Source organism: Cololabis saira, chromosome 19 (genome assembly GCF_033807715.1).
Source record: "Cololabis saira isolate AMF1-May2022 chromosome 19, fColSai1.1, whole genome shotgun sequence".
Lineage (NCBI taxonomy): Eukaryota > Metazoa > Chordata > Actinopteri > Beloniformes > Belonidae > Cololabis > Cololabis saira.
The window spans coordinates 8,771,645-8,799,543 of record NC_084605.1 but is presented as its reverse complement, the minus strand read 5'-3'; the positions used below and the strand labels follow the sequence as shown (position 1 = coordinate 8,799,543).

The window sequence follows — 27,899 nt, the reverse complement described above, 5'->3', positions numbered from 1 at the left end:
CCTAAACGACCGTTTCACACTGACATCAGTAAGAAAAACAAGACGTGTTCAGGTCATTAAATAGTTTATGTATAAAAAGAGTTTGATTGCTGTATTCCCATCATGGATTTCATGCCACGCAGCATCTGAGCTGCTGGAGAAAAAAATAAAACACTTGTCTTTGTAACTATATTTGGCAAATTTGAGTTCTAACTCTTACTTAGCTTTCTGCATTGAATCATGTCCACTTGGAAGAACCGATAACCATATTGGGACTTGGAAACCTAAAGCTTATTAAGGTAAAAGTGATATAAGTTGACGTTGTCCAGATCGGGATGATCTAACACCTCCATGAACAAGACCCAGTCAGTACGGCCGAAGCCCTCCTTAATGTTTGCTGGAAACTCCAGTCAAGTCAAACCGGAACCAGTTGTGGTTCAGAACCAGTTTGTAGGAAAAAACAAAACACAAATGCAATTTTGCAAACAAAGGGATCTATAAAGGATTTAAACAACTTCATATCCAATCATCATATTAAGCATTTTCCAAGGTGAATTAAAGTCTTTTTGTTGTGCAAGTTCTCTTCAGTTTTAGCGTCTCTATACATCCAGCAGATAACGTTGTCAAGTCTTCCAGTTGCTGAACAGATGATCAAAAAGAAATCTATCAGCCCAAATGATAAGAAATGTGTTTTCCCCAAACGTTTCCAATCAGAAGCAGGATGACAGTGCAGTGGACCAAGAACGGAGCCCTGTGGGACCCCAGAGAACATTTTAACTTAAAGCTATCCATCAAGCCAAGAATTTAGCCTGCTACACCAAATTAAATTATTAAAATTGTCAGATTATGGTATGCTTTAAGTCTTAAGTTCAAAGCAAACCACATTGAATAACTTGGATCAGCTTAAATCTTGGTCAGATGTCAACAACGGTGTGTTCAGACTATATGATGTCCTCTTGTGTCTTGGTTACGACCTGATGCAGCGGGGTGGCGGTTGCGTTACCAGCATGTGCAGTGGTAAAAAGTAAAAATAAGCCACTCTGTTTGCCAAAAAAAAAAAAGAATTAAGTGAAGGAGAATGTGTTCCCTGTTGCGATTCAGGAGACGGCACCAACTTTGGATGTCAGTTTTGCAAAGAGACTCAGACTGCAGATACAAATATTAATGGTCGCCAGCTTATGGAGGTATTCAGACTGTAAGTGCATCTGCACTTACCTTGCAGTTCACAGCAGGATGTTTTTCCTCTGTTGAAAGTCACTTTGGATAAAAGTTTCTGCTATATGTATAAAAAATATGTATAAAAACCAACAAACAACGAAAGAGAAGAACGATCCGCCTGATCCGAACCTGAGTTCTCACACACATTTTCTTGTGTCTCTGCAGGTAAAACGTCCCCAAAGAAGAAATACATCGGTGTCCGAATGATGAGTCTCACTCCGTCGTAAGTTCCTGGTTCTTTTCATGGATTTTAGGATGAATCCGGGTTGACCAGAATTAGGTCCGGCTCCAGAGCCTCAAACTGTCCGTGGATGACATCAGAGAGGGTGTTTACAGTCTACCGTTCTGTCATGTGTTGTTTGGGCCAGACGTGGCCCAGAGGCCCAAACAAACTGAAGATCTGGTTTGAGTGGTGGGTGGTTTGAGTCCATCCTGTCAGTCAAAACCAGATGTGCGCCAAAGAAAACTGCAGATCCGGGCCACGCTTGGGCCAGAATCTTGTGCTTCAGTTTAGACTTGTAGTCAAAACCGCCTAAACCGAGACCAAGACGCTACCAAGACCAGAGAGGATCAAGACCAAGACTAGTTCAGCTCAAGGCCGAGATCAAAAACAAACCTAGTTATTTCCTGATCCTGCGTGATTGTAAAACATCAGCACCATGCTGGTTCAGCTAGTTTCCATATGAGCTTGTATTCAACTGCAGCTCAATAACACAGAGAAGTGGATGATGATGTTGAACTCACTATAAATGTTTCCATCCATCAGCTGAGATCAGATATGTGTGGCGACTGCACTACCGCTATTTCTACACTATTGGAGGATTGACTCCAGTGCTTTTAAGGATAGACACGACTACTAACCAGTCCCAAAGTCCTCTAGCAGAATAACCAGCTCCAACACCCCCCTCCACCTCAGGAAAGGAATGAATAGTAAATGTTGAGATTAGTAATAGTAAAGATTGAAATAACATTATTTACCATTATAGTAATCAGAATACATCGTATATCAGCATCACTGAAATGGACCTGATGCTTTTTTTTTTTTTTTTAAAATATTTTTATCCCGGTTTTTTTCCCATTTTTACCACCCCGTGCTCCTACCTACTGACAGTCCTGGGCATTGCCATCCTCTACCAACCCCGGGAGGGCCCTGCACTGAGCTCAGGTCTCCTCCTTAACCTGAGGAGTGAGCAGGCCGCATCTTTTCACCAGACAGGGTGGGGTTTCTCCGGCCGAACGTAGCGCGTGGAAGGATCACGTTATTCCGGCCGGATCCTCCCCACCCCATCTGGCGCCCCGGTTGGCCAGAGGGGGCATGTATAGCCCAGGACTGTGTGCATGTGTTTGTGAGGGTAGCTCACACTAGCTACCCAGGGGAACACGGGGAGAACATACAAACTCCACACAGAAAGATCCTTTTGCCAACCCCACCCATGGTGTGGGCACCGAAGTCATGGGGGAACTAACACGCACTTCAGCACCCACAGCGTCCCCCGGCGGGAATCGAACCCAGGACCTTCTTGCTGTGAGACCGCTGCACTACCAGCTGCGCCACCGTGCCCCCATGGACCTGATGCTTAATAAATCATAACGATGTACAAATATTATTAATATATTTATCCAAACAAGGCTGTTATAAACACAAAACTGTAATTAAATACAGACACATGCAGATGCACCAAAACATGAAATCAGATGCAAAATACAAATAGTTTACAAAACTGTACATTAACAAGAGGAAGAACTGCTGACCACCAGATTCTGTCACCTTGGTGTGAAACAGCATCTCAATGACGAGTCTGAGAACTGGTGGGACCCAGAGACCCGAGACCGAGACGAGACCGGGACCACAAAAAAGTGGTATTGAGACCAAGACCGGTCTGCAGAACTACAAGTCTACTTCAGTTACACTACAGCAGGGGTCGGCAACCCGCGGCTCTAGAGCCTCATGCGGCTCTTTAGCGCCGCCCTAGTGGCTCCTGGAGCTTTTTCAAAAATGTTTGACCTTTTTTTTGCCTTTTTTCTTCTTTTTTTAACTTTTTTTTCTTCTTTTTTTCTCTTTTTTTCTTCCCTTTTCCTTTCCTTTTTAATATCGACATTTCAAATTTTTTCTCAACATTTCGACTTTTTTCACGAAAATTCTACTATTTCCTCGACATTTTGACTTTTTTCTCGACATTTTGACTTTTTTCTCGAAATTGTACTTCAACATTAATCTCGACATTTCAGCTTTTTTTCCTCGAAATTTCGACTTTTTTCTTGACATTTCGATTTTTTTCTCGACATTGCAACTTTTTTCTCGAAGTGCATAATGAAAAAAAAATCTTCCCCCAGTTATAACTAATATAGAAACATGCAGCATGTGTTGCCTTCATTCTAAGGCTTATACAAGACTTTTAATTTTTTGTGGCTCCAGACATATTAGTTTTTTGTGTTTTTGGTCCAATATGGCTCTTTCAACATTTTGGGTTGCCAACCCCTGCACTACAGGGTTAATATGTTGTGTTCAGGCAGCTGTTGGCTGCAGCCTTTATAACGCTACGTACATTTCCATCTACAAAAACTCGTAAAACACCGGATGGAGGTAAGACCAAAGCCCTAGTCACCAAAGCCTCACGTCTCTGCAGCACTTGGACCCAGATGAAACAAACAAACCAAGCGTACGCCTTTTATTAGACATCACATTCTGCAGAACACGGTACGATGAAAGTATGCATAACCCTGGTCAGGTCCTGCTCTGATGTCAGGTTCTAGGTGTTTTTCTCCTCTTTTCTCCTCTCAGGCTGGCGAAGGACCTGAAGGAGAGGCAGTCGGACTTCCCCGACGTCACTTCCGGGGCGTACGTCATCGAGGTCCTCAGTCGAACTCCAGCTGAGACGTGAGCTCCTCCTCCATCTCTCCCCACGGCCCCAGTATCTGTCACTCAACCACCCGAACCCTCCGCTTGGGTTTCCACAGCAAAGTTAGACACACTTTAGTGTGTATGTCAAGGGCGTAGGTTTGCATAGGGACGGTAGGGACATAACACTACCAACTTTTCAGGAGGCTCAAATTGTCCCCACCAACTTTTAAGCAACCTTATTTGCATTATATAATGAGTTCAGATATAAAAGGTAATTTAGATTGTCTTCCCAAATGTTGTAAGGATAGAATTGACCCTACCATTATTAAGTGAATTATTTTCATTATGTTCAGACTTAAATTTACCCCTTTTCACTTGCTGAATTTGCCGGTCCATTTTTTTTTCCTCAAACGCACGTTGGATTGGCTGATGACTTGACCATTTTTTCCATAAATGCTCAACCCACTGATGCATTTTAGAGATGAAAATCAGGGAGAAGAAGGTGAAAGAGACAACCAATTAAAGCAATGTATTACTCTTGTGGTGAAGGACAATGTAGGCCAACATGTAGTTCCATATATAGGTTAAGTAGTAGATAAGAGATTATTAATACGTTTGTATTTATTGTGTATGTTAATATAATTTAAGTTATGTTCAAATATTGAATTTAAATTGCTAATAAAATCCTGGAATATTCTGGAAGTTTTCAAAATGTTTCTTTAGTAGTTTTTGAAAAAAAAGGTTTGAATCGAACCGTGTATCAGGTGAACGAATACACATGAAAGTTAGTATAAGTCAATACAGATTTATTTTGCATTGATCATTTAGCCTATCAATTAATTAGATTCATATTCGTGACAAATGTAGCCCCGACCCCCGTTCACCCAATCTGTTTGGTCTTATTAATGTCCCGTCCCCAGCAAAAAGTACATGCAGGTTATGCTGTTATATCGTCCCTACCAATGTTGAGACCAAACCTACGCCCTTGGTGTATGTTCTGGATTCATCTTCAGGAGACGGTTTGATCTTCATGCCAGTAAATCCACAACTTCTTAGTCTACTCAGACAGGAACTAGAGTTGTTTTTGTTAGCCTGTTTCAGTCAAGTCTTTGGGTCAAGTTATCATTTTAGTTTTTATTAGTTTTAGTCACGTTCATTCTCCTTTTAGTCATGTCAAGTTTCAGTCGACTGAAAGTCTGAGCATTTTAGTCTTATTTTAGTCAGAATTGTCCAGGACCATTTTAGTCGACAAAAACTGACCCAGCAGTAGCGACTAAACCAGAGGAAACGACTTAAAAATGTATATTATTATGGATCATTTCATCTCGTCTCGTTTTGGTCAAGGAAAATGAAGACACATTTTAGCAGAGTTTCTTATTTTGTAATCTACATTCTAGTCTCATTTTTATTTGTCTACGATATTGCATTATACATTTAATTATCGTCACATGACCAGCATTTTCGTTGCGTCTCATCTCGTTTTCCTCAGGTGATAAAGGTTCGTTGACCACGATATTTAGTCATAATTTTCGTTGACGTAAGCAACTTTAACATGAACGGAGGTAAAGTGTCTCCTGCAGAAAAGGTTTGGTGTTGAAGCTGCAGCGTTTGAAGAAGCAGCTGACAGGTTTAACCCCCATTTGGGTCTCCTGAACCAGAAATAAATCCCTGATTCCATCTGAGATCTGTGACCTTTCACAGACCTTCAGTTTCCTCAAAGAGAAAGAAACCAGGATGACGAGGCTAGAAAGTTAGCAATACAGGAACCACAAACATATTTACCAAAGTTACAGGATTTTAAACCCTCAAAATCAGTTAAAAATCTGGGCGTGATTTTTGACTCTGAGCTCACTTTTATTCCACATATTAAAAACATAACAAAGATCGGTTTTTACCATCTTAAGAACATAGCCAGAGTCCGCCCGTTTCTCTCTCAGGCTAGTACGGAGGTGCTAATGCATGCTTTTATCTCATGTCGTTTAGATTATTGTAACGCCCTGCTCTCTGGTCTTCCCAAAAAGAACATGTACAATCTACAATTATTACAGAACTCAGCCGCACGCGTGCTGACGAGGACCAGAGGGCGGGAGCACATTACACCTGTTTTTAAATCGCTGCATTGGCTCCCCGTGCGCTTCAGGGTTGATTTTAAGGTTATTTTACTAGTTTTTAAGTGTCTTAACGGTCTTGGGCGTTCTTATTTGTCTGCACTACTTTTACCCTATCGACCCTCGCTGACCCTGAGGTCCTCCGGTGCTGGCCTTTTAACCATACCAAAAGTTAGAACCAGGACACACGGGGAGGCGGCATTCAGTTTTTATGGTCCCCGATTGTGGAACAGCCTCCCGGAGAACCTCAGGGCCGCAGAGACTGTTGATGTTTTTAAAAAGGGGCATTAATACATTTTATGTTTATGTTTTATGGAAAGCACTTTGTGTTGCATTTTTTGTATGAAAGGTGCTTTACAAATAAAGTTTGATTTGATTTGATTTGATTTGATTTAACGGGACCTCCCGTCTCAAATGCTTTGGTGACATCACCAGGAACGAGGCGTTTCGTCTCCCTAAAACCCATCTGTGTTCTCTGCAACAGAGCCGGCCTGAAGGAGAGCGACGTCATCATCAGCATCAACGGAGAGCGGATCGCCTCGGCCAGCGACGTCAGCGCTGCCATCAAGCGGGACGAAAAGCTGCGGACGGTGGTGCGGCGAGGCAACGAGGACGTCATCGTCACCATCGTCCCCGAGGAGGTCGACCCTTGACCCCAACACCCACCTTCAACACTCAACCAATCCCCGAGCTGGCTCTCAATGCTTTTCAGCCAATCATGGACACTCTGGAAACATCCAGTAGGGGGCGTGTCAGAGAGGCCACACACTCAGCTTTTTTCCTCTTCATTTTAAAACGCTCTCACACTGTGAGAGGTTCGTTATCTGGGAACATAGCTTCTGCCGCGTCGTCATGCTTGTCCTGTCAGCTCCGGTTTTCCTCTAATCTCCTTCCCTCCATCGTCACAGATCTTCCAAACTAACGCCGCCTGTCGCTGCAGAGACGATGCTGCAGGGTTCCCATGTTCACTGTGCACTGTACGTTCTCCATGGAATGTTTTATAATAGTGTTTTTTTCTTTGTGTTTGATGACAGTGTTTTCAAAAAAAAGGGAATAAAGTTATTTTTAAAAATATAACCTGTATTGTGTCTGTTGATCAGAGGGGCAGAATGCCAGCTCACTATAGTTTTGTTTAGTTTTATATAGCAATGTCCCGATCACGTTTTTTTGGCCCCGATCCGATACTGTCGTAACACATTAAAAAATTAAACAAATGCAAAATAAACAGATCCAGATTGTCCCCTATCTTTGTTTTATTCACCTTATTTTTTCATTTTGCACTTAAACAGAGCATTTCTCTTGAATGTCGCTTGAACAATCAAACTATAACAGTGCAACTATTAACTAGTAAAATAGTGCAAATTTAAACATAAATTTGAATTAAATAAAACAGCAGCTCAACTTAAAATCCAGCAGGCATGTAAACAAATAAATACGGAAGAGGAACAGGGCCACTGAAGAAAACAAATTGAATTCTGAGAAAAGAGTCAGAATTCTGACTTTAATCTATTAAAGTAATTTAGAGATCAACATATAGTTAATCTCTAAATGATTCATAGTAGATCCTTTTGGAGACGGTCCAGCACATCTTTGCTTTGTCACAGTAGTGGTGGACTCCTGTCCCTCACCAGGACACATTAACTTTCCTGTGAATGCTGCCCTCATCTTATCAAAAGTGCTCCTGAAAGAGTTGTTTTATATTTCTACCAATGGCTGCTGGTCAGTAGAGGGCGCTAGGGCACTGCCCCCATCAAATCATCATCATCGATTAAAAATAAAAATAAAATAAACATTTAAGATGCAATTAATTATCAAAAGAAGGTGTTATTTCAGTCTGTGGGTAACTGTCAATAGTAATTACTGTAAATGGGTCAAAGAATGGAACTTTTTACATATAAACATAAAAATGAATAAAAAATATAACATGTATGTCTAATACGTTCCTTCTACATGTGCCCACTCTTATTTTATTTAAACATGTTGGTTATTGGTCATTTTCTGCCATCTGAAGTGTGAAAACATCATGTGGGGTGACCGTCCGGCCTTAACTTCTGTTTGGACAACTGGTTTTAAATCACATTAAAACTATTTAAAAATAATGCTTGCCCTATTGGGCATACTTTCAAACTTGTTTTAGATTTATTGACAAAGTTATGGAACATTTGTACACACATTTCAATCATAATACACAAACTAATCTTGTCCGAATATGTTCATTGTCTGAATTATCATCTGGGGTGACCATGAAAAAAATACAATTGAGGGACTTTTATATTGACAATCATCTCAAAGAGGATGTTGCATCAGCCAGTTACTCCATGAGGGTCCCAGAGAGACAACCTGCAGGTCAGTAGTCTCTCTCTCCTTTACAAATAAATCCTCTTTCTAACTGCTGCAGTGTATACGTCACATTTTGATATCATGTGGGGTGACCACCCTAAAACTGTAAATAATTAGTTTTATTTGCAAATCTATGTTTTGAAGGTAAATTCGTTAGTGATATGTGGTGAGAAGTAGCTAGCTTAGATCATATAGCTAACTGTTAGCCTGTTATATTTGATTAAACTTGAAAGCATCATGTGGGGTGACCAACAAATGGCAATTCTGTATCAAATTCAAAATTGAATGTCTATCAGTTTTGGTTCAAATATAAATTATTGGTATAGCATGTATAAGTGGATACACCTTGTACACATTTTAAATCAGTTTTATGAATTTTAGAGTAAGTAAGAGGGTGACACTGCCATTATGGATAGAATGTATTTAAAAATGGTTTTCAAAAAATGAAAGGAAACATGTGTCTATCTTTCTTGAACAGTTAATTTAATTACTGATACTTATTAAAATATACATTTTGTTATGGAAATCTATTAATTTTGAGATAAATTACGGTCGCCCCAAATGAGGCCTTATACGTCTTTGACCCAAATGCTGTTTAAATATTTATTTGGTTCCAAAATGTTTATTTATTTTATTTTATTTACTTCCGGAAGTACAGGGCGCTGGTCCAACAGAATCCAGTGTAAGCTCTCCAACATTTGATAAGCAGGTCACAAGGATCTTTTAATTGGTTTGAATTAGATTCGTAAAGCGACGCAGTCGTGTGCATCCCAGCAACTCCGTTATCAGCTAGGAATCAGCGATCAGCATCGTGACTCGTATGTTTTTTTATTTCTATCTAAGGTGATTGGACAATTCAATTCCTGTTTTTTTTTTAGCTGAGCAAAATGGCACAAGCGAAACTAAGGGAACTAAACTAAATGTGTTTTTTTCTTTACAAAAACAACCTTTCTTGAGGCGTTCAGTAAGACTTGTTGAAACGTTAAACCCCGACTTTATGTTCGGTTTTCTTTTTCCACTGCAGCAGAACTGAACTGCTTCAATAAAACTTAGGACCAATAAGCCATTGTTGGATGGTTACATTTTTCAAAATTAAAGGACCAAGATATTATTTTCCACCTTTCTTTTTTCCCCATTGTACCAAGCTTGTACCTAACAGTGACTTCTGTGTACCGTTACACCCCGATGTATGCCAAGGTCAATTGCGTCCCCCAAAATGTTTTTAGCAACAACAGCCAGTGAAAAACACATCAGCTAGAAAGGTGTCATGGGATGGTCTCTGTTGTGAATGTCTTCATCAGGTCACAAATGGCCCTTTTCCACTACCTACTCAGCTCGCTTCTACCCGCCACGCCCCCGTCTTGCGCTTTTCCACTACGGGCCGAGGCGGGTGGAGCCGTGCCAAGCAGAGACTGACCTGAAAGAGACTCTGACAGCGAGGAATCCGGACTGGCACAGCTGATTTAGCGCAGCTCTTTAATGCAGACACAGAGGATGAGACTTCAATGGGGTTGATTAATGTAAAAACTGAAATAAAGTAAATCAAAATAAGTTTTGCTCCGGCTCTATTTTTAAAAACGCACACTTGCGTGCTTGTGTGTGTGTTCCGCGGAGCGTGTGTGTTAGTGTGTAGACGGCGCGCCGTGCGTGTGTGTTTTAAATACACAAATGACACAAAAATGAGGGTATGCCTTTCCACACAGCACGCCGAATGGTCGTGAAAATACGGTATTTATATATGAAATGTCAGAATAGGTCATTTTTTGACGACACACCAGGGTGCCGCGACACCCCGGTCGAGAAAGGCTGTTCCGTTTGGTGGGGATATTTCATTTGGCGTTTATATGACTGAATATTCGGGTTTTAAAAGGAGTAACCCAGGGGTAATATTCGGGTTTTTAAAAAACCCGGAATATGAGCAAATTCGGGTTATTTAAAGTGTTTACATGGCCGTACAAATTCGGGTTATTGCCAATATTCGGGTTTTAAAAGGGTTATTGAGTGCATGTAAACGTAGTCATTGTCATCATCAGTCCTCCTTCAGATACCAGCCCAGGTCCACATGTCCTCTGCCAGATTGTCTAGTGCAGGGGTCACCAATCCTGGTCCTCGAGGGCCGGTGTCCTGCATGTTTTAGAGTTTTCTCTTTAACACACCTGATTCTAATTAATCATCGTCATCAGCTTGTTACTGAGGTCTGCACAATTCTCTTAACGACACAGTCACTTTTATCACGGTGCAACGAAGCAGCGAAACATGTAAAACATGCAGGACACCGGCCCTCGAGGACCAGGATTGGTGACCCCTGGTCTAGTGTGTTTGCCCAGCTCTCCAGCATGTCCCAGCTTACAGATTCTACCTGTCTGATATCAAGCCTGTTTCCCCGATCTTGCCTGCCCCCTTGGATTTGTCTTCCTCTTCTGCCTGTCTGCCCGGTTTTGACCTCTGCCTGTTTTTGGACTGGATTAAAACCATCTTGGACTCTGCTAATCTGCTTGTTGTTGTGCTCTTGGGTTGCGTGCATTTTCAGCCATTACAAAAGGTGGTTTGCTGTTATACATGTTGCCCCGCAGCTCGAAGGTTCCTGGTTCAAGTCCCCTCAGAGGTCTGTTTCAGTGTTTGTGTGGGTTTTCTCCAGGAGCTGAATCTGCTAAAACTAAAATGATCAACACCAGGTGAATAACGCTCCCAAAAGAGAAGACGGAGGAGTTTTTTCCAACTCTGTCAGAGGTTACGGAGGTTCCTGTAGAAATGGATCAACTAAAAGATGCATCACATGAGGTTTTCATTTGTAAAAAAAACATTGTTTTAACTTCATAATTCATTCATCCATTTCATTTCAGATTAATTTTTTTAGCCTAAAAGGAAACTTTTAAATCAATTCAACAGAAGAATCTTTGTTTTTTTACTGAAGTAAATGTACATGTCTTCAATCACATTTGTCTTATCTTGATATAACTGACTAGAATTAATTAAAATAAATTCCAGCTCAGAAAGGACCATATAAGGAGGAGAAAGGGTGCATCGTCGACCTGCGGGTCTACCTGTGGACTTAGACGATAAAAAAAGAAGAGGAAGGGACACTTCTCCGCTGCAGCGATGGAGTTCACATGTAGTTTTAGAATCCTGTCAGGAGGCGGTGAGGTTCAGGCCTGGAGGCAGCCGGCGAGTGCAGGTGATCATGTTTCCTCAGTCCCACGAAGCCAAGACATTACAGAGGACCGTCAGCTCTGATAACAGAAAAGATCTGAGAGGATTTGTGCTGCGAGGAGAACTGTCTATAGTCCTGAGGGTTAATCTTGACATCGTAGCGTGCTTCTGGTTTCTAGCCAGTTCAACTGTGGATCAGCGTGGCATGCTCTCGTTATTATGATCGTGGTGTGTGTGCAGTTGTGGGACGTCTACATGGTCATGTGATGGACTGATGACCTGCCCAGGTGAACTGGACTGAGGGGATTGATGGGTGGATGAATTATCCTCTCAATGATTAGATCACAATAAAAGCTTCTCGGTTTTTCTTTGAGCATTCATCTTTCAGCGATGGAGTTGCAGGGTGTAATAAACTACAGATGAAAGTGATAAACAAGATGTGAGATATAAAATGTTTTATTATCGATACTGAATCAATACACCTTGTAGCTTCCTGATTAATGAAGCCTTAAGCTTGACGCTGGGTACTCATTTATGGATCCACAGGATCCTCTTGATTAAGTTCAACTGTTTTCTTCAAAAATAAACAACGTTACAAACATAATCCAAGATAAGAAAATAAAAAAGAGAGCTAGACAGAGTGAGAGGTCAAAAAACTATGTGGCTCCACTCCATGTTGCCCTGACTGAATGCCTCCTCAGGTAGCCCCACCTACACAGTTCCTTACATAACGTATCCTCACACATAATGCTATTTCAAGTGCAGTGAATCAAACTATTATTTTCCTATAGTAAATACTAATAGTCTACATTTTAATCTGTAAATACTGTAAATAACCTTTTTATCAGAATAAATGAAAATTACCAATTAACATATGAACTTGAATTATTATCCAAATATCAACTCAAATTACATTTAGGCTCCTACACACCTGATACATGCTTATAAAACGTCTAACATCAGAGAGAGGATGTTTGTACACATACGATCACACTGCCAGGAGAGGACGGGCTCACCTCACGTGTCCAAACAACGACGCTATAAAGAACACAACATACAGTATATGGAAAGATTAAACGGGACGATGGGATGAACGTTATTCTAAACCACCTGGAGTCCTTCAGTAACCATTACAAAGATCAATACTCATTAATACTGTACATTTACACTGTTGTCCATTAAAACATTTGTCACCTCTTATAGTTGAAATTAATGTGAATTATTAAGAAATAAAAAGAGGAAAATCAAACTATTCCAACTTTATGCTCAACAGTGTATATTTTACATATATTCAAACTATAAAAACACATGAAGCCAGTTTGGATTATATGAGATCAGCTAGCTTCATCAACTCCTACTAAATCTTCTTGAACTCTTTAAACATGCTAATATTTAATTAAAACGTCTCGGTCTGCTGGAACTAAAAGATGATTGATGTTTAAAAATATTTAACTCTTCTTGGTGGATTCTTGGTTACAGTGTTAACCAAAAGTCTTTTCCAGCAATGATTTGCTTCCCTCCTCCACCTGACTGACAATCTCCTCCAGAATCTGGACCTCAGCTGTTTTCCCAAATTCCCGCATCTTCTTGATGAGAAAACCCAGATATGCCTGGGTAGACATGGTTTTCACGGTCATGGCAGAATCTCGCAGCTTCTGTACATGACTGAAGGCCTCCTCCACCAACTGCTTTATCTTTTCTTCGTGCTCCTTCTTCTTCTCATCTAGCACACCCAGAAGACCAGACGTGTCATTCACATTTGCTTGGAATTTTTTCTTCAGCCCTTCTATGGTTGTCTTAACCTTCCTGGTCTTAATGACGTACCTCTGTGTGTCTTTCACATGTTGGCTATCAGAACATTTACACATGGTGCAACCATTCATTCCCATGACCAAACAATATGTGGCGCCCCAGGTGTCAGTGCATGGGCAATGACAGTTTTCTTCACAACTTTCGCAGCGAGTGACTCCATGATATGAAAGAGACCACCATGACCATCCGTCACCATATTCCTCCAGTTCTTTGTAGGACTCCTCCACCTCAATGGTGAAGTATTCATCATTTTCCAGTTGGCTCTCATTTAACTTCAGCTGCATTTGTGTCTTGTCAATCTCCTCCTTCATCTTCTCAGTCGACTTGATTTTTTCTTGCAGGTTGTGGATGGATGCTATCAGTTGTTGTTGGGACTTCAGAACCTCCACTGTGGTTTTCAGCTCCTGAGATTCAGTTTTCTTCAGGAACTCAGAAAATTGCTGCATTCCCTTTGTTGTCTGTCGCCATGCGTACTCCAAAGGCACCTTCGTTTTTTTGTCTCTCAGATTCTCCTGACGGTTATTGAACAGGAAGTGAACCGGCTGATTCTTCTCATTTTTGGCACATTTAATGTTTGCTGCTAGAAGAGCCTGAAGAGCATTTTCAGGTGGCATCCCATCTGAGTGCGTTATGAGAGCTATGATGTTTTTCTCCATGTCTTTTCCAAACAGAGACATCACTGAGTCAAAGATGTACGTCATGCGGTCACTGACTCGATTCACACTCGCCTTCAGCACCAGACAAACCGCGTCCATTTCATGAACTCCATCCTCTGATCCAAACAAGTCAAGCAATCTCTGATTGATGATGGCATCGTACTCTTTCCCTCTGGTGTCTCCATACCCAGGAGTATCGATGATGGTCAGAGAGAAGGGAAGAGTTTTATCCTCGAACCCAAAGATCTCGTAGACGATCACATCTGATGTCTGACTCTCTGCCTGACTTTTCTTCTCATCCTCTACAATCCGAAACCAGACTTTATCCTTAAACTTCACTCCCATGGTGTAGTTGACCAGAGCGTTGACCAGAGTAGATTTTCCTGTTCCTGTTTCACCAACAAGTAGGATGGTTTTATTTGTTTTCGTAAAGTTCTTTTCACCAACGGTCAGTCTCTTCAGGGTTCCAATATCTTGGGCTTTTGGTTTCAGCTGGTAGACTGCTGGACGTCCTGGACGGATCAGGTCACTCTGAGATATCATGTCCTCGTATCCAGATGAGATCTTAGTTCTCTCTGAGTTCCTGAACAAGGAAATACAATTGTTAGTCTGGTGACAGAAACTTAAAGGTTTTAGTGATGTTTTTTTTAAATAAACTTTTTAGTACAATATTGAATCACCAACACAAAACACGGCACACGACTAAATCACATTAGGTGAGTTTCCGCTAGCGGGGGTTCTAGGGTGAACCCCCCAGACAGGAACCTCTAACGGGGCCAACCTTCTCCTCAGCCCATTCAGCCGTCATGTGTCCATCACAAGTCCGGTTCAAACAGAGCAGGTTTACTCGTAGTTCCTATAGCAGTGGTCTTCAACCCTGGTCCTCGAGATCTACCGTCCTGCATGTTTTAGATGCTACCCTGCTTCAGCACACCATGATACAAGGAGCTCTGTCACCAACAGAACTGTCCAGACCTTGATGACAAGCTGGTGATTACCGTTAATTAGAATCAGGCGTGTTGAGGCCGGGAAACATCCAAAACATGCGGGACAGTAGATCTTGAGGACCAGGGTTGGTGACAGCTGTCCTAGAGTATCCAAATGTAGATTTGGAGGACGGCCTTCTGCTATGAGGCACCATTACTATGGAACCAACTTCCAATCTGGGTTAAGGAGGCTGACACCACCTCCACCTTTAAAACCAAACTTCAAACCTTTCTGTTTAGTAAAGCCTATAGTTAGAGTAAACTCTAGGTGGTTTAGTGCCAGTAGTCATAGCTGCAGCTACAGGTCAAGACTGAAACACAGTACGTTCACATGCAGCAAAGAGATCGGATTTCTGATCGTATCAGATAACGACATGCAGAAGACCGGATCACTTGTCTGAGTTTACATGCTGTTCAGAGATCGGATAAATGTCCAGAGCATGGCTGACTCCATGATGCTAGGTGGGGCTGTAACCATGGTAACCATTTCAATAAAGAGCCACCTCCGGTTGACCTCCACTTAACAACAACAAGAAAAAGAGTAAAAAGTCGTACGACGACCTCGTCTGATTTGTTGTTCCGAGTTTGTTCCCTTTGCTGCCACTAACCTTGGGAGAGGCGCAAAAGGCACAATAACCCTTTTTTTAAATTATTATATAATAAAACGGGAAATTTACGGAAAAATACTAATACGGGAGGACGCCGGGAAAGAGGGGTAAAATACGGTAGTTTCCCAGCCAAAACGGGAGACTTGACTTGAGTGGAAACAAGTCACAAGTTTTCTACTGAACAATTGTGTCGTTATTAGGGAAAGAGGACTGGACTTGAGACACAAGTTAGGAGGGCCAGCCAGGTTCTTTCCTCTCTTTTATTGTTCAACTGTTGCACTGTAGGTGTTTTGCAAATAAAAAATAAATAAATAGTGGAAGTGATATAAACATTGTCCTTTACTGAATTAAATGGTTGCTAATCAATAATTCCGCCAATTAATTAGCCTGCCTGAGTTTCACCTGCCCTTATAACCAGTACTCGAGTTGTAAAAAAAAAATCCGGGAGGATGGTGGATTTTATCATATGGGGACAGATAATTTGTGCTGATTACAAATAATATAATATATTACAAATAATAACACTGACCAAAACACCTGCAGAAATACTGCAGGAATGACATGGCAGCAGTTAAATGCAGCACTCTGTAAGCTTTAAATATCCACTGGGCTTACATCTAATACATCAAAACTCAAAAATAAAAACAGTTTTCTGAACTTATCAATATGACTCTGTCCTTCACAGGATAAGTAAAATGGATCACTGCAAAAACTCAAAATCTTAACAAGAATATTTGTCTTATTTCTAGTTAAAATGTCTCATTTTAGTAAAAAAAAAATCTCATTACACTTAAAACAAGACTCATCACTGGAAAAAACAACAATTTTCACACGTTTCAAGTAGATTTTCACTTGAAATAAGTAGAAAAATCTGCCAGCGGAACAAGATTTTTTTGCTTGTAATAAGAAGATAAATCTCGTCCCACTGGCAGATTTTCTTACTTATTTCAAGTGAAAATTTACCTGAAACAGGTGAAAATTGTCAAATTTTTCTGGTGTTATTTTTCTGGTGATGACTCTAAATGTTGAAATAGCAGTAATACCACAGTCATTGATGAAATGACATAAGTTTTCAGTTGTAAGAGCTTCCTTCATCTTTTTTGCTGTACAGCACACACGTATTTCATGCCACGAATAAAGTCATTTCATTTGTAGTTATGTTTTTCACTTTTATTACAAACAAAGAGCTAGATATTAGTGTTGGTGTGTTACATTTATTATGAACAGATACAAAATGGTATACAAATCTTAAACAAAATATCAACATGTACAAATTTGAAAAAGGTTTACAAATTTTAAACATTTGTATGTGCAAATTGTATAGGTATCAAAAGCTGAACTAAAACGAAATATCTTCACATGTCTAGAGGTTGCGGTAGACATGTGCCCTGGGAGGGCATGATGTTACCCCCGGTACGCTTCCGGTTGTGGTTGGAGGTCATTAGCCGTGAGGGGCTGGATGGCGACATCGCCTGTATGCCCCTGCTGCCTCCGACGAAGTCTCTGGGCACTTGTCTCTGAAGACAGAATTGGTGTAAAACTTATTACATGTCCTAAGGTGGGTATATGTTTAAACATAAAGAAGCATTGGTTTTTGCAGCCAGCATATTGCAGAACTTACCTGGTAACTCAGAATTCCTCTGCAGTGGGGAACTGCTCTACCATCGCTGCTGTTGACTCTCCCCCCATCTCTGTTGCTGCTTCTGCAGAGGGTTAAAAAATGAAAAATGATTTATATCTTATTCATTTTATGTCAGACATAAGGATTTCTTTTGTCTAGTTGTCAGAATAATCACATTATTGGTTCCATATTATGTTCTTTGCAAATATAATCATGACTACTTTCATTAAATTGTGTTTTAGGTACTTGATTTATAAACAGTCACACTGGGTTCATTTTGACCCAGGAAAACAGCTGTGATTGGTTTTAAATCAGTATTCTGATTAAACCTGATCAGTGTGTTATAATATAAACGCATTTTCATTAAAGTCAGACAATAATGCCCAAAAAAGTACTGTAAAGTTGGAACGCAGTTGGATAAGAACACATTTAACACAGAATTAGGTTATAATTTATGTAATGTGTTATTGGTAGTCAAACATAACATGAGCATACGTTACATTGAATAACCCCTCACCCCCGCACGCTTGAGGGCTAAATGTAAATGTACAGGTACATCGTTATTTAGCAGACGCTTTTATCCAAAGCGACGTGCATAACATATAACATACAGAACAAAACATTCTTTGAACAAAGGCAACAAGTTTTAGCAACTAAGTTAGCAACTCACCGTTATTTTGATCTGCTCCGGTGTGAATCCGTCCCCGTCCTCCTTTCACTTCTGGGTGAACCCCCCCCAGAGGAAATTCTCGAGCATGCGCAGACTGCAATATCCGATGTCCCCGTATACATGGCGTTAACAACCCGATTGCTAACGGGTTATCTAGGTGCTGCAACCCGATTACTAAATGTCCGACATAGGTCCGAAATAGGTCCGAAATATATCGGGTTCAGGTGTTTACATGCAGTTTAAAAGTCAGAACGATGTCTTATACGACCTCCACCTCATCTACAACATCTCGATCTCGGTCTCTATGAAATTTAGTGGCACGGTGGCTCGACACATGTCTCATTCATCCTGACGCACAGCAGAAACAGACTGCAGGCAAGCGCTGCGCATGATCAGCAGGCTCATTCATATGCAAATACAGTCATCAAGTACTTTACATTGACCATTCATGGTATAAAGTGAGCGTGTAGAGGGTGGGATATGAGGCGAATTCACGTGCACAACCTTCCCGGTGGACTATGATTTATAAAGAAAACATTGCGTGCATATGTGCGTGCACACGGTTTTATAAATCAGGATTTTTTTGTGCGCACGCCATTTTCGGCTTTTGAGCGCACGTACACTTTTAGTATGAATCCTATGCACTTTTATAAACGAGGCCCCTGGTCTGCCCCCCCTCCTCCTATTCTCTTCTTCAATTCAATTCAATTTTTATTTATATAGCGTCTAATACAACAGAGTTGTCTCTAGACGCTTTACAGAGACCCATACCCAGAACATGACCCCCGAGCAGTTATTACATAAACAATGGCAGGTAAAAACTCCCCTAGTGGGAGAAAAACCTTAAGCCAAACAGTGGCAAGGAAAAACTCCCCTTTAGGAGGGAAGAAACCTTGAGCAGGACCAGGCTCATCAGGGGGGACCCTCCTGCCGAGGGCCAGACTGGTGGGTCAGGGACGGCAACAGCACAGCAGGCAGGTGGAAGCAGCAACGGGATGACCAGGGGTGGGGACCGCAGGCCAGCACACAGCTCCCGAAGCTCCGGCCCAATCAGCAAGTCCCAGGTTGGGGTGCAGGGTCAGGAAAAGACTTATGCTCCGTAATGCAAGCTACAAGCCACCCATGGCCACCTGCAGGACAAAAGAGAGAAAAGGGAGGAGAAGGGGGGGGCAGCAACGGGATGACCAGGGGTGGGGACCGCAGGCCAGCACGCAGCTCCCGAAGCTCCGGCCCAATCAGCAAGTCCCAGGTTGGGGTGCAGGGTCGGGGAAAGACTTGTGCTCCGTAATGCAAGCTACAAGCCACCCACGACCACCTGCAGGTTCCGGTGTCCGGCAAAGGATGCTGCAACATGGACAAAAGAGAGAAAAGGGAGGAGAAGGGGGGGCCAGCACAAGAAACCACAGGAGCGACTCTGACACACTAAAGTTTACACTACCTAGAGATTTACCAACACCAGCTAGAGGTTTACTAAACACTAACTATAGGCTTTACTAAACAGAAATGTTTTAAGTTTAGTTTTAAAGGTGGAGGTGGTGTCAGCCCCCTTAACCCAGATTGGAAGTTGGTTCCATAGTAGTGGCGCCTGATAGCAGAACGCCCGCCCTCCAAATCTACATTTAGATACTCTAGGAACTACAAGTAAACCTGCACTCTGAGAACGGAGAGCTCTGACAGGAACATAAGGCACTATCAGGTCTTGCAAATAATGCGGAGCTAAGCCGTTTTGGGCTTTATACGCAAGTAATACAATTTTAAATTGGATTCTGAATTTTACGGGTAACCAATGGAGCGACGCTAACACTGGAGAGACGTGGTCTCTCCTGCTAATTCCTGTCAGTACTCGTGCTGCTGCATTTTGGATCAGCTGGAGCCTATTCAGCAAATTACTTGGACATCCTGCTAACAACACATTACAGTAATCTAGTCTAGAAGATACAAACGCATGAACTAGTTTTTCTGCATCACTCTGTGAGAGGATTTTCCTAATCTTTGCAATATTACGGAGATGGAAAAAGGCTATTTTACAAACCTGATTGACATATGGTTTAAACGACAAATCCTGATCGAAAATAACACCAAGATTTCTCACAGTTGCACTGGAAGCCATCGCAACACCATCTAATCCCTTCCTAAGATGCTCTGGACCAAGAATGATAACCTCTGTTTTATCTGAATTTAGAAGCAGGAAATTTCTGGACATCCAGTCCTTGATGTCCCTAAGACATGCCTGAAGTTTAACTAACGGTTCTGTTTCATCCGGCTTCATAGACAAATAGAGCTGCGTATCATCAGCATAACAATGAAAGTGTATGCCGTGATTCTGGATTATACTTCCCAACGGCTGCATGTATAAACTGAACAAGATTGGCCCTAGCACTGAACCCTGCGGAACACCATAACAGACCCTTGACTGTTCTGAAGAAACCTCATGTACATGAACAAACTGGAACCTGTCAGATAGGTATGATTTAAACCAACATAGAGCTGTCCCTTTAATCCCAACAACATGCTCTAACCTGTGCAGTAAAATGCCATGATCTATAGTGTCAAAAGCAGCACTGAGGTCCAGTAGAACCAGTATGGACACAATCTTCTGTGCATGTCTGCAGGCCAGAGCTTCAGGAGCTGCATGCTGACCTACGGCCCCCCCTCTGATCCTACCACTGCTGCTTCCACCTGTCTGCTATATGCTTGCTGACATCCTGAACTGGATCCTCTCCCCCTGACCACCTCAGTGTTTACTATCTACATCTGCTTGTATAGTCATCCCTATAGTGAACCAGTCCACCATTGTTTCTGTGTCTCTACTCTCTCTGTTCTTCATTCTCTCTGTCTGTTTTCTCTTTTCCTGTTCTGCCTCCAGCAAGAGGGTCCCCCCCCTTATGATCCAGGTCCTGGTCCAGGTTTCTTCCCTCTTAAAGGGGAGTTTTTCTTTGCCACTGTTTGGATTATGGTTTTTCTCCCACCAGGGGAGTTGTTACCTGCCATTGTTTGTTATGTTTATGTAATAATTGCTCGAGGGCCATGTTCGGGTCTCTGGAAAGATCCTAGAGACAACTTCTGTTGTGATAGATGCAATATAAATACAATTCAATTGAAATAGCTCTAAATAACCAGTTACGTTAGCAGCAAAGCTAATTCATCTCCCCCCGTTCTGGTTTGTTTACATCTCATCGATTTCATTCATGAAGTCTTCTTACATCACCTCTTTACTTAATACCTGAATCTAGATTTAGAAACATCATGTAAAACCCAGAATTTATTGGAATATCATGATTACGTTCATGAATATCAATTAATCACTAGCTGCCACTGCTCATTGATCAGCAAAAATCAATAATCTAAGAAGGCGTGACGGTGCCTCCTGAACCGACATCTCCATCTGTGGACATGGTCAACATTAAACATGAGAGAATTAAAAAAAAATTTCAAACATGATTTAAACTGAAGTGGAGCAATTAAAAATATTTTGCCTTTAGTAGACTGACAGGCTCCATCTCTGCAGGTCACCAAAGCAACCATGTGGACTAGAAAGATCCAGCAGTGACACGCAGGTCGGATCTGATCTTATTTCACCTACATAGTCAGTCAGGAAGTGAGCAGATGTGCTGAAAACCAGCTTTGGGTCGGTAGTGTGAAAAACGGGTGTCAGGCAGTTAACGTTCAGCAATGTTTACTCACGTTGCCATGGTGGTGGTTTGGTTTGTCAGTTAGACTGTTGCTAGAGGAACACCGCTGTTCACTCCTCTCGAAGCTAAGCTAGACTTGGTACAAGCCACAGTGACTGACTTCGGTGAACGTATTGTGAGTTTGGAGACCAACGCTAATTCAATTGAAGAACGCATCCAGGCCCTTGAAGCAACATATGCTAACTTGTCGGAGGTCTGTGCCAAACTCAAAACCAAAAACATCGATCTGGTTTTGTCTACCGGAGGCTGGTAGACATTAGCACTCATCCTCTGCCGATTGGCCCCATGCTGGGACCGAGTGGTGGCACGAAGCAGCGCCGCCGGACGTCTACACCGGTGGGGATGGGCCCTGGTGGATGGGACTGCCACCTCCAGCTCTTGCTGGGGAAACAGAGGTGGTTGATAACCCAGAGAGCATAGGAAAGGGGACATACCAGTGGCTGAGCTCTCCATGGTGTTGAGGGAGTAATCCACCCAGGGCAGGTATCCGGACCAAGTTGAAGGATTGTTGGCGGTGACACAACGCAGGGTTGCCTCAAGTGCCTGATTAGCACGCTCTGTTTGCCCATAACTCTGTGGGTGGTTCCCTGAGGATAGGCTGGCTGTGGCCCCAATTCCTCTACAAAAAGCCTGCCACACCTTTGAGACAAATTGGGGACCATGGTCAGACACAATGTCGGAGGGGATTCCGTGCAGGTGAATGGAGGGTGAGGAGGTCAGAAACTTGGGGAAAGGAACAAAGTGGACTGCCTTAGAGAACCTGTCAACCACCGTAAGGATGGTATTGTAGGCCTGAGACCTTGGGAGTCCCATAACCAAGTCCATACCAATGTGGGACCAGGGCCTTCTGGGAACTGGGAGGGGTTCGGCCCCACTTGGTCCTCAGGGAGTCCCTTCACAGCCAGACGAGAGAGACCATCTGCCCTGATGTTCTTGGAGCCTGGGCGGTAAGTGAGAGTGAAATCAAACCGGCTGAAGTATAGGGCCCAGCGGGCCTGCAGGGAGTTAAGCCTTTTAGCTGTCCTAAGGTAGGTCAGATTCTTTTGGTCTGACCACACTATGAACGGCAGCTTCGCTCCCTCCAACCAGTGTCTCCACTCTTTGAGGGCCTCATGGACAGCGAGCAGTTCCTTGTTAACCACTTCATAATTCTTTTCAGCAGGGCCGTAACTCTTTGACAAGTAGGTGCAGGGATTAACCTTTTGGTCCCTCTCCGATGGCTGAGAGAGAACTGCCCCGATGCCTGTATGTTAGGCGTCTACTTCAATGATGAACTGCCTTGTGGGGTCACGGAGGACCAGCACTGGAGCTGAAACAAATAGACCCTTCAGCTTGACAAAAGCGGCCTCAGCCTCCGGTGTCCAGGCGAAAGGGCGAGAGGTGGAGGTGAGGGCATTGGAAGGGGCTGCAATCTGGCTGAAACCCTTGATGAACCGACGGATGTAGCCGGCAAATCCCAGGAAATGTCTTAGCTGAGTCTGGTCATTGGGACGTGGCCACTCCTCCACTGCCTTAACCTTAGCAGGATCTACACGCTGACCCTCCTCCACTTCTCTGCCTTGACGTACAGGCGGTTCTCCAACAGCCGCTGAAGAACCAGGCGGACATGCTGACGATGCTCTTCCAAGGATGTGAAGAAGATGAGGATGTCGTCCAGGCACACCACCACAAAGATGTTGAGCATGTCTCTCAGTACGTCATTCACAAGGACTTGGAAAACGGCCGGGGCATTAGAAAGCCTGAACGGCATAACCAAATACTCTAAGGGCCCGATTTACTAAGATCCTAAATAAAGAGTACTAAATTGCGTGTGCACTGAAAAAGTTTGCACGTGCTGTTGTTGTGTGTTTTGCGGGTGATCAACTAAGATTGCGTGCGCAATTGATAACAGGTGCAAACAGCAGTATTTAAATGAGGTGTTGCGCGTCTTACGGTTTGCGGTGCAAACTTTGCGCCATGGAGAGTCTGGATGGAAAGCAGGATATAGTCGCAAGCGCATAATGAAATTTGACGAGTTGGAGTTAGAGATATTAGTGGAAGAGGCAAATTGTTGTGTTGTGCCGTATTCAGCACCCCTGCCGTGAAAAGCACCCCCTCGTATATTCAATGATAAGTAGACCAAGAAAAAAAAAGAACACACTGACACTTCAATATATTTATATATACACACTCACACAAACACATACTTAGGAGTTTATATTATATATACAGTATTTACAAATATTATGGAAGACAACACAGTAAGCAGGCTATTAATTAATGACATCAATAACCATTTACCCGATTTTTGTTATCTGTGACTGTGATTGCGGGAAAGTATGACTATTGTGGAATCCATGAGCGCATTTAAACATGAATCATTAACACAAAACTGGACGCTAAACAGAACCTGACACGGAATGAGAATATCATTTTTGTCAGACGAGGGGGTGCTTTTCACGGCAGGGATGCTGAATACGGCACAACACCGGGGTATGACAACTGCAGAACAGGCGCACAATAAGAAACACTTTTTTCTCCATGAAAACACGTGATTTATTTATTATCACAAATAAAAAAATGAATGTGCCTCCTGTGCTTTTGCTGAATAATACTCGATTTAACATTCAAATAAAATATTTCTCCTTTTGCATGTGGAGATTAGCACCTTCCTTTCGAACGTATTAAATACAGACGCAATCACAATTCCCGCAAATACTTTCAGGCTTGGTAAATCTCATTGCGCGTGGTAAATGGACCAATTTGCATCTTCCCCTCCCAGTATTTAGCGATTTCTGGCGGGTACGCCCCATATTGATTATTCATCAGGGCAAAAGTACTAAATGAATTGCGTGTGCTATTTTGCGCATTTGAGAGGCGCAGTCCTCTTTGCACGTTGTTAGTAGATCAGCTGGCACTTTGGTTTGTGGGTGCTGTCAAGTTTGCACACGTTTTTACACACGCAAACCTTTAGTAAATCAGGCCCTAAGTGTCCCAGATGAGTGTTAAAGGCCGTTTTCCATTCGTCGCCTTCCCTGATTCTGACTAGTTGATGGGCGTTTCAGCAGTCGAGCTTAGTGAACACTCTGGCGTGTGTAAGGGGCTCGAGTGTGGAGCTGATAAGGGGAAGGGGGTTCTTGTTCTTAACTGATATGTTGTTCAGCCCACAATAATCAATACAGGGTCTAAAGCCGCCATCTTTCTTAGAAACGAAGAAGAAGCCTGCTGCCAGAGGGGAAGATGAAGTTCTGATGATGCCCGAGCTCAGGGATTCTGTGATGTAATTGCGCATTGCCGCCTCCTCCGGAAGTGAGATGTTGTAAAGCCGTCCCTTGGGGTAAGGAGCCCCTGGCCGGAGATTGCAATCATAGGGCCGATGAGGAGGAAGTGACACAGCCTTGTCTTTACGAAACATCAAGATACCCAGGGGGAACTGTGGAAAGATTTGGAGGGGAGGGCACTGTCTTGGGGACCCCAGGTGGAGACAGGGCGGAACGCAGGCACGTCGCATGGCAAGCACTACCGGATGCAACCAGAGGCCCAGGAGATGTGGGGGTCATGCTTCACAAACCGAGATTGGCCTAACACCAAAGGTGTGAAAGGGGCGTGCAGTACAAAGAAGCTGATTGACTCTGGTGGAATGGGAAATAGCCCCCAAAGGATGTCCATCAATGGCCCTGGGAAACAACTTCTTGTCTAAGGAAATCAAGGGGATGCCTGCTTGCCGGGCAAAAGAAACATCATAAGGCACTCGTCAATGAGGGCGCTGGCAGAAAGTGTCATGATGCCCCAAGAGAGAAGCAGGGAATAGGTGGTGGTCTTTTTCTTGGGCTGGGGGAGGATAGTCTTGCTAACCAGTACAGCCCCTACCGGCGAGCAAGATCTTTTGGGCAGGAAGGGCAAGCGCGGATGAAATGACCTGACTCACCACAGTAGAGGCACAGCTGGTTGTTCATCCGCTGCTCTCTCACCTCCGGTGTGAGTCGAGATCGGCCAATCTCCATTGGTTCCCCAGGGTCGGGGGTTGGCGGAGCAGGGGAATGCACAGGCCAATGAGAGATCGGAGCTCGGCTAGCAGAGAACAAGCTGGAAGCTTCTGTAGCCAGGTGGTATGGGGATTAGCGAGGAGAGCTTCGATGGGCTCGGTCGGCATGACGTTCCTGAAGCCGAGAGTCCATCTGGAGGGCCAGGGAGATTAAATCATTAAGGGTCTGAGGGTTGTACCGAACAATGAGATCCTTGATGGTGTCACTTAACCCCTTTTGATACACACAGAGAAGGGTATTAGCATCCCATTGGCTCTCTGCCGCCAGGATGCGGGACTCCAGGGTATACGGAGCCACGGAGCGAGAACCCGTGACGGATTACCAGCAACCGATTTGCGGCATCTTTCCCATCAACTGGGTGATCGAAGACTGCCTTAAACTCCCTCTTAAACTGTGAGTAGTTGGTGGCAAGAGCAGGGTTCCCTTCAACTGCAGCTATAGCCCATTTAAGGGCCTCATTGACAAGAAGCAACATGACAAAAGCAATACCAGACCCCTCAGAGGAATATCTGGAAGGTTGTTGAGTGAAAAGTAGCTCACATTGAGCGAGGAATCCCCGACAGTGATTGAAGTCTCCATTGAATGGCCTGGGGCTGGCCAAGTTGGGCTCTGACTGGGGGTGCAAATGGGCTGGAGAGGCCACCCCACCAGTCTCAGCACTGGGAGTACGGGGGCTGGTGTCGTCCACAGGAGCTGGGTGTCCTGCCCCAGGGGATCAGGCTGTAATGGGATCCAGGGATTCTTTAATGTTGGCCAGAGTTCCAGAGATGGCGCTCACTTTGGTGGCAAGGTTCGCCCCACAGTACTTACTGTGGATTGGGATGAATTCTCAAGCACAGCAATCTGACTCTGCACAGCAGGGAAAGCCTTCCTCAACTCCCGCTGTAGTTTGGCAAGGTCAAAGGCCTGCTTGGAAATCATGCTCTGCTGGCATCGGGCTCTCTGCCCCTGAGGACCCAGTTTGGCTCATGTTGTCTTGAACCTTCTGTTAAGCTCAGGAAAACACAATAGCCAAATGTGCTGGGACCGCAGAGACAGAGAATCGAGTCAGGAGTAAGGAGAGTTTAAAGGCGTTTATTCAGACCTGGTTGAGGAGCTATGGAGGGGGAATCCTGGGAGCAGGGTAATGGGAGAGAGTCCACGAGGGAGTGCAATGGGGGCAACACTGGAGGCCAGATGGAAGGGGAGTGGAGAGACACTAGCCCCTTTCACACAGAGATTCTGCAATATTGGTGTAAAGAAGTCCTGCCAATATGCCGCCTTTGTTGGTTCACACAGAACCATACAACGCCGGCATAACGCCGCTCCCGTCTGTAAATTCACACAGCATGCCGGCGTTCCGCAATCAGAGGCGTGACGACAGCGTCAGCGTCTAGTGGCATGCCGGCATGCCGGCTGTGTCATTCACACAGACCCCGTTTCGGCTCTGTGACTACCTCCGCTGCCGGCTTATTGGTGGGGCCACTTGGCCCCCCCATTCCGCCTCCGTGACTTTCACACAGAACAGCGAGGCGGCTTAAAGGCGCAACGTTCCCGCCTCGAACTGGCTGTGTGAAAGGGGCTACTGGTTCGCATGGAGGGAGCCAAGTTGTCAACGTTCAAGCACTGGCCGCATGCTCTCAGCCTCCCCTTGTAGACTACTGGTGACGAGGGTGATCTGGAGCAGCTGGCCTGATTGGAATTGCCAGCAGCTGTGTTGGGCTGGTCTACTGCTGGCTGCTGGGGAGCCACAACATTATTACTTTTATTGTATCGTTTTTTTTCTTTTTTTTTATCCTTGTGACATTCCATTGTCTGTGAAAGGTGCTATTATAAATAAACTTACTTAATCTCATCAACACTTCAATCTAATATAAACTAACAATGATTAAAAAAGAAAGGTAATAAAAATATCACAGTCTTGCATTTCTCTCTCATTTACACCAGAAAGAATAAACATACTCAAAAAATTCACTATACTGGTTCACAAGACTTATTGATGTTGTATCAAGTTACCATTTATGTCTATGTAACACTGCGAACCGGCAAATGCTTTTATTGTGAAATACCCTGAATATCCGGTGGTGAATTAGAGTTATGTCGACAATCGATAAAACAAAACTCTTAATCAACTACTCATCTACGAATCTTAGAGTAGCAATAAACACTCTTAACAGTATTCCAACAGGTAATAACAGGTAAGAACATGGTCT

The 27,899-nt window shown here is 43.4% G+C and overlaps 2 protein-coding genes across 3 annotated transcripts in view; one reads left to right on the top strand and one right to left on the bottom strand.

Moving 5' to 3' along the window:
* htra1b (HtrA serine peptidase 1b) overlaps nucleotides 1-7,224 on the top strand; it is a 40,315-nt gene extending 33,091 nt beyond the window's left edge. The window contains exons 8-10 of the mRNA XM_061707857.1: nucleotides 1,363-1,420; nucleotides 3,980-4,075; nucleotides 6,632-7,224. Coding sequence (XP_061563841.1) covers nucleotides 1,363-1,420; nucleotides 3,980-4,075; nucleotides 6,632-6,800 — 323 coding nt within the window. The 3' untranslated portion in view covers nucleotides 6,801-7,224. The remainder of the gene's footprint in view (nucleotides 1-1,362; nucleotides 1,421-3,979; nucleotides 4,076-6,631) is intronic.
* Nucleotides 7,225-12,098: 4,874 nt separating this feature from the next.
* LOC133419028 (uncharacterized) overlaps nucleotides 12,099-27,899 on the bottom strand; it is a 44,076-nt gene continuing 28,275 nt past the window's right edge. For both annotated transcript variants that reach the window (XM_061708016.1, XM_061708018.1), the window contains exon 7: nucleotides 12,099-14,688. In XM_061708016.1, coding sequence (XP_061564000.1) covers nucleotides 13,119-14,688 — 1,570 coding nt within the window. In that variant the 3' untranslated portion in view covers nucleotides 12,099-13,118. The remainder of the gene's footprint in view (nucleotides 14,689-27,899) is intronic.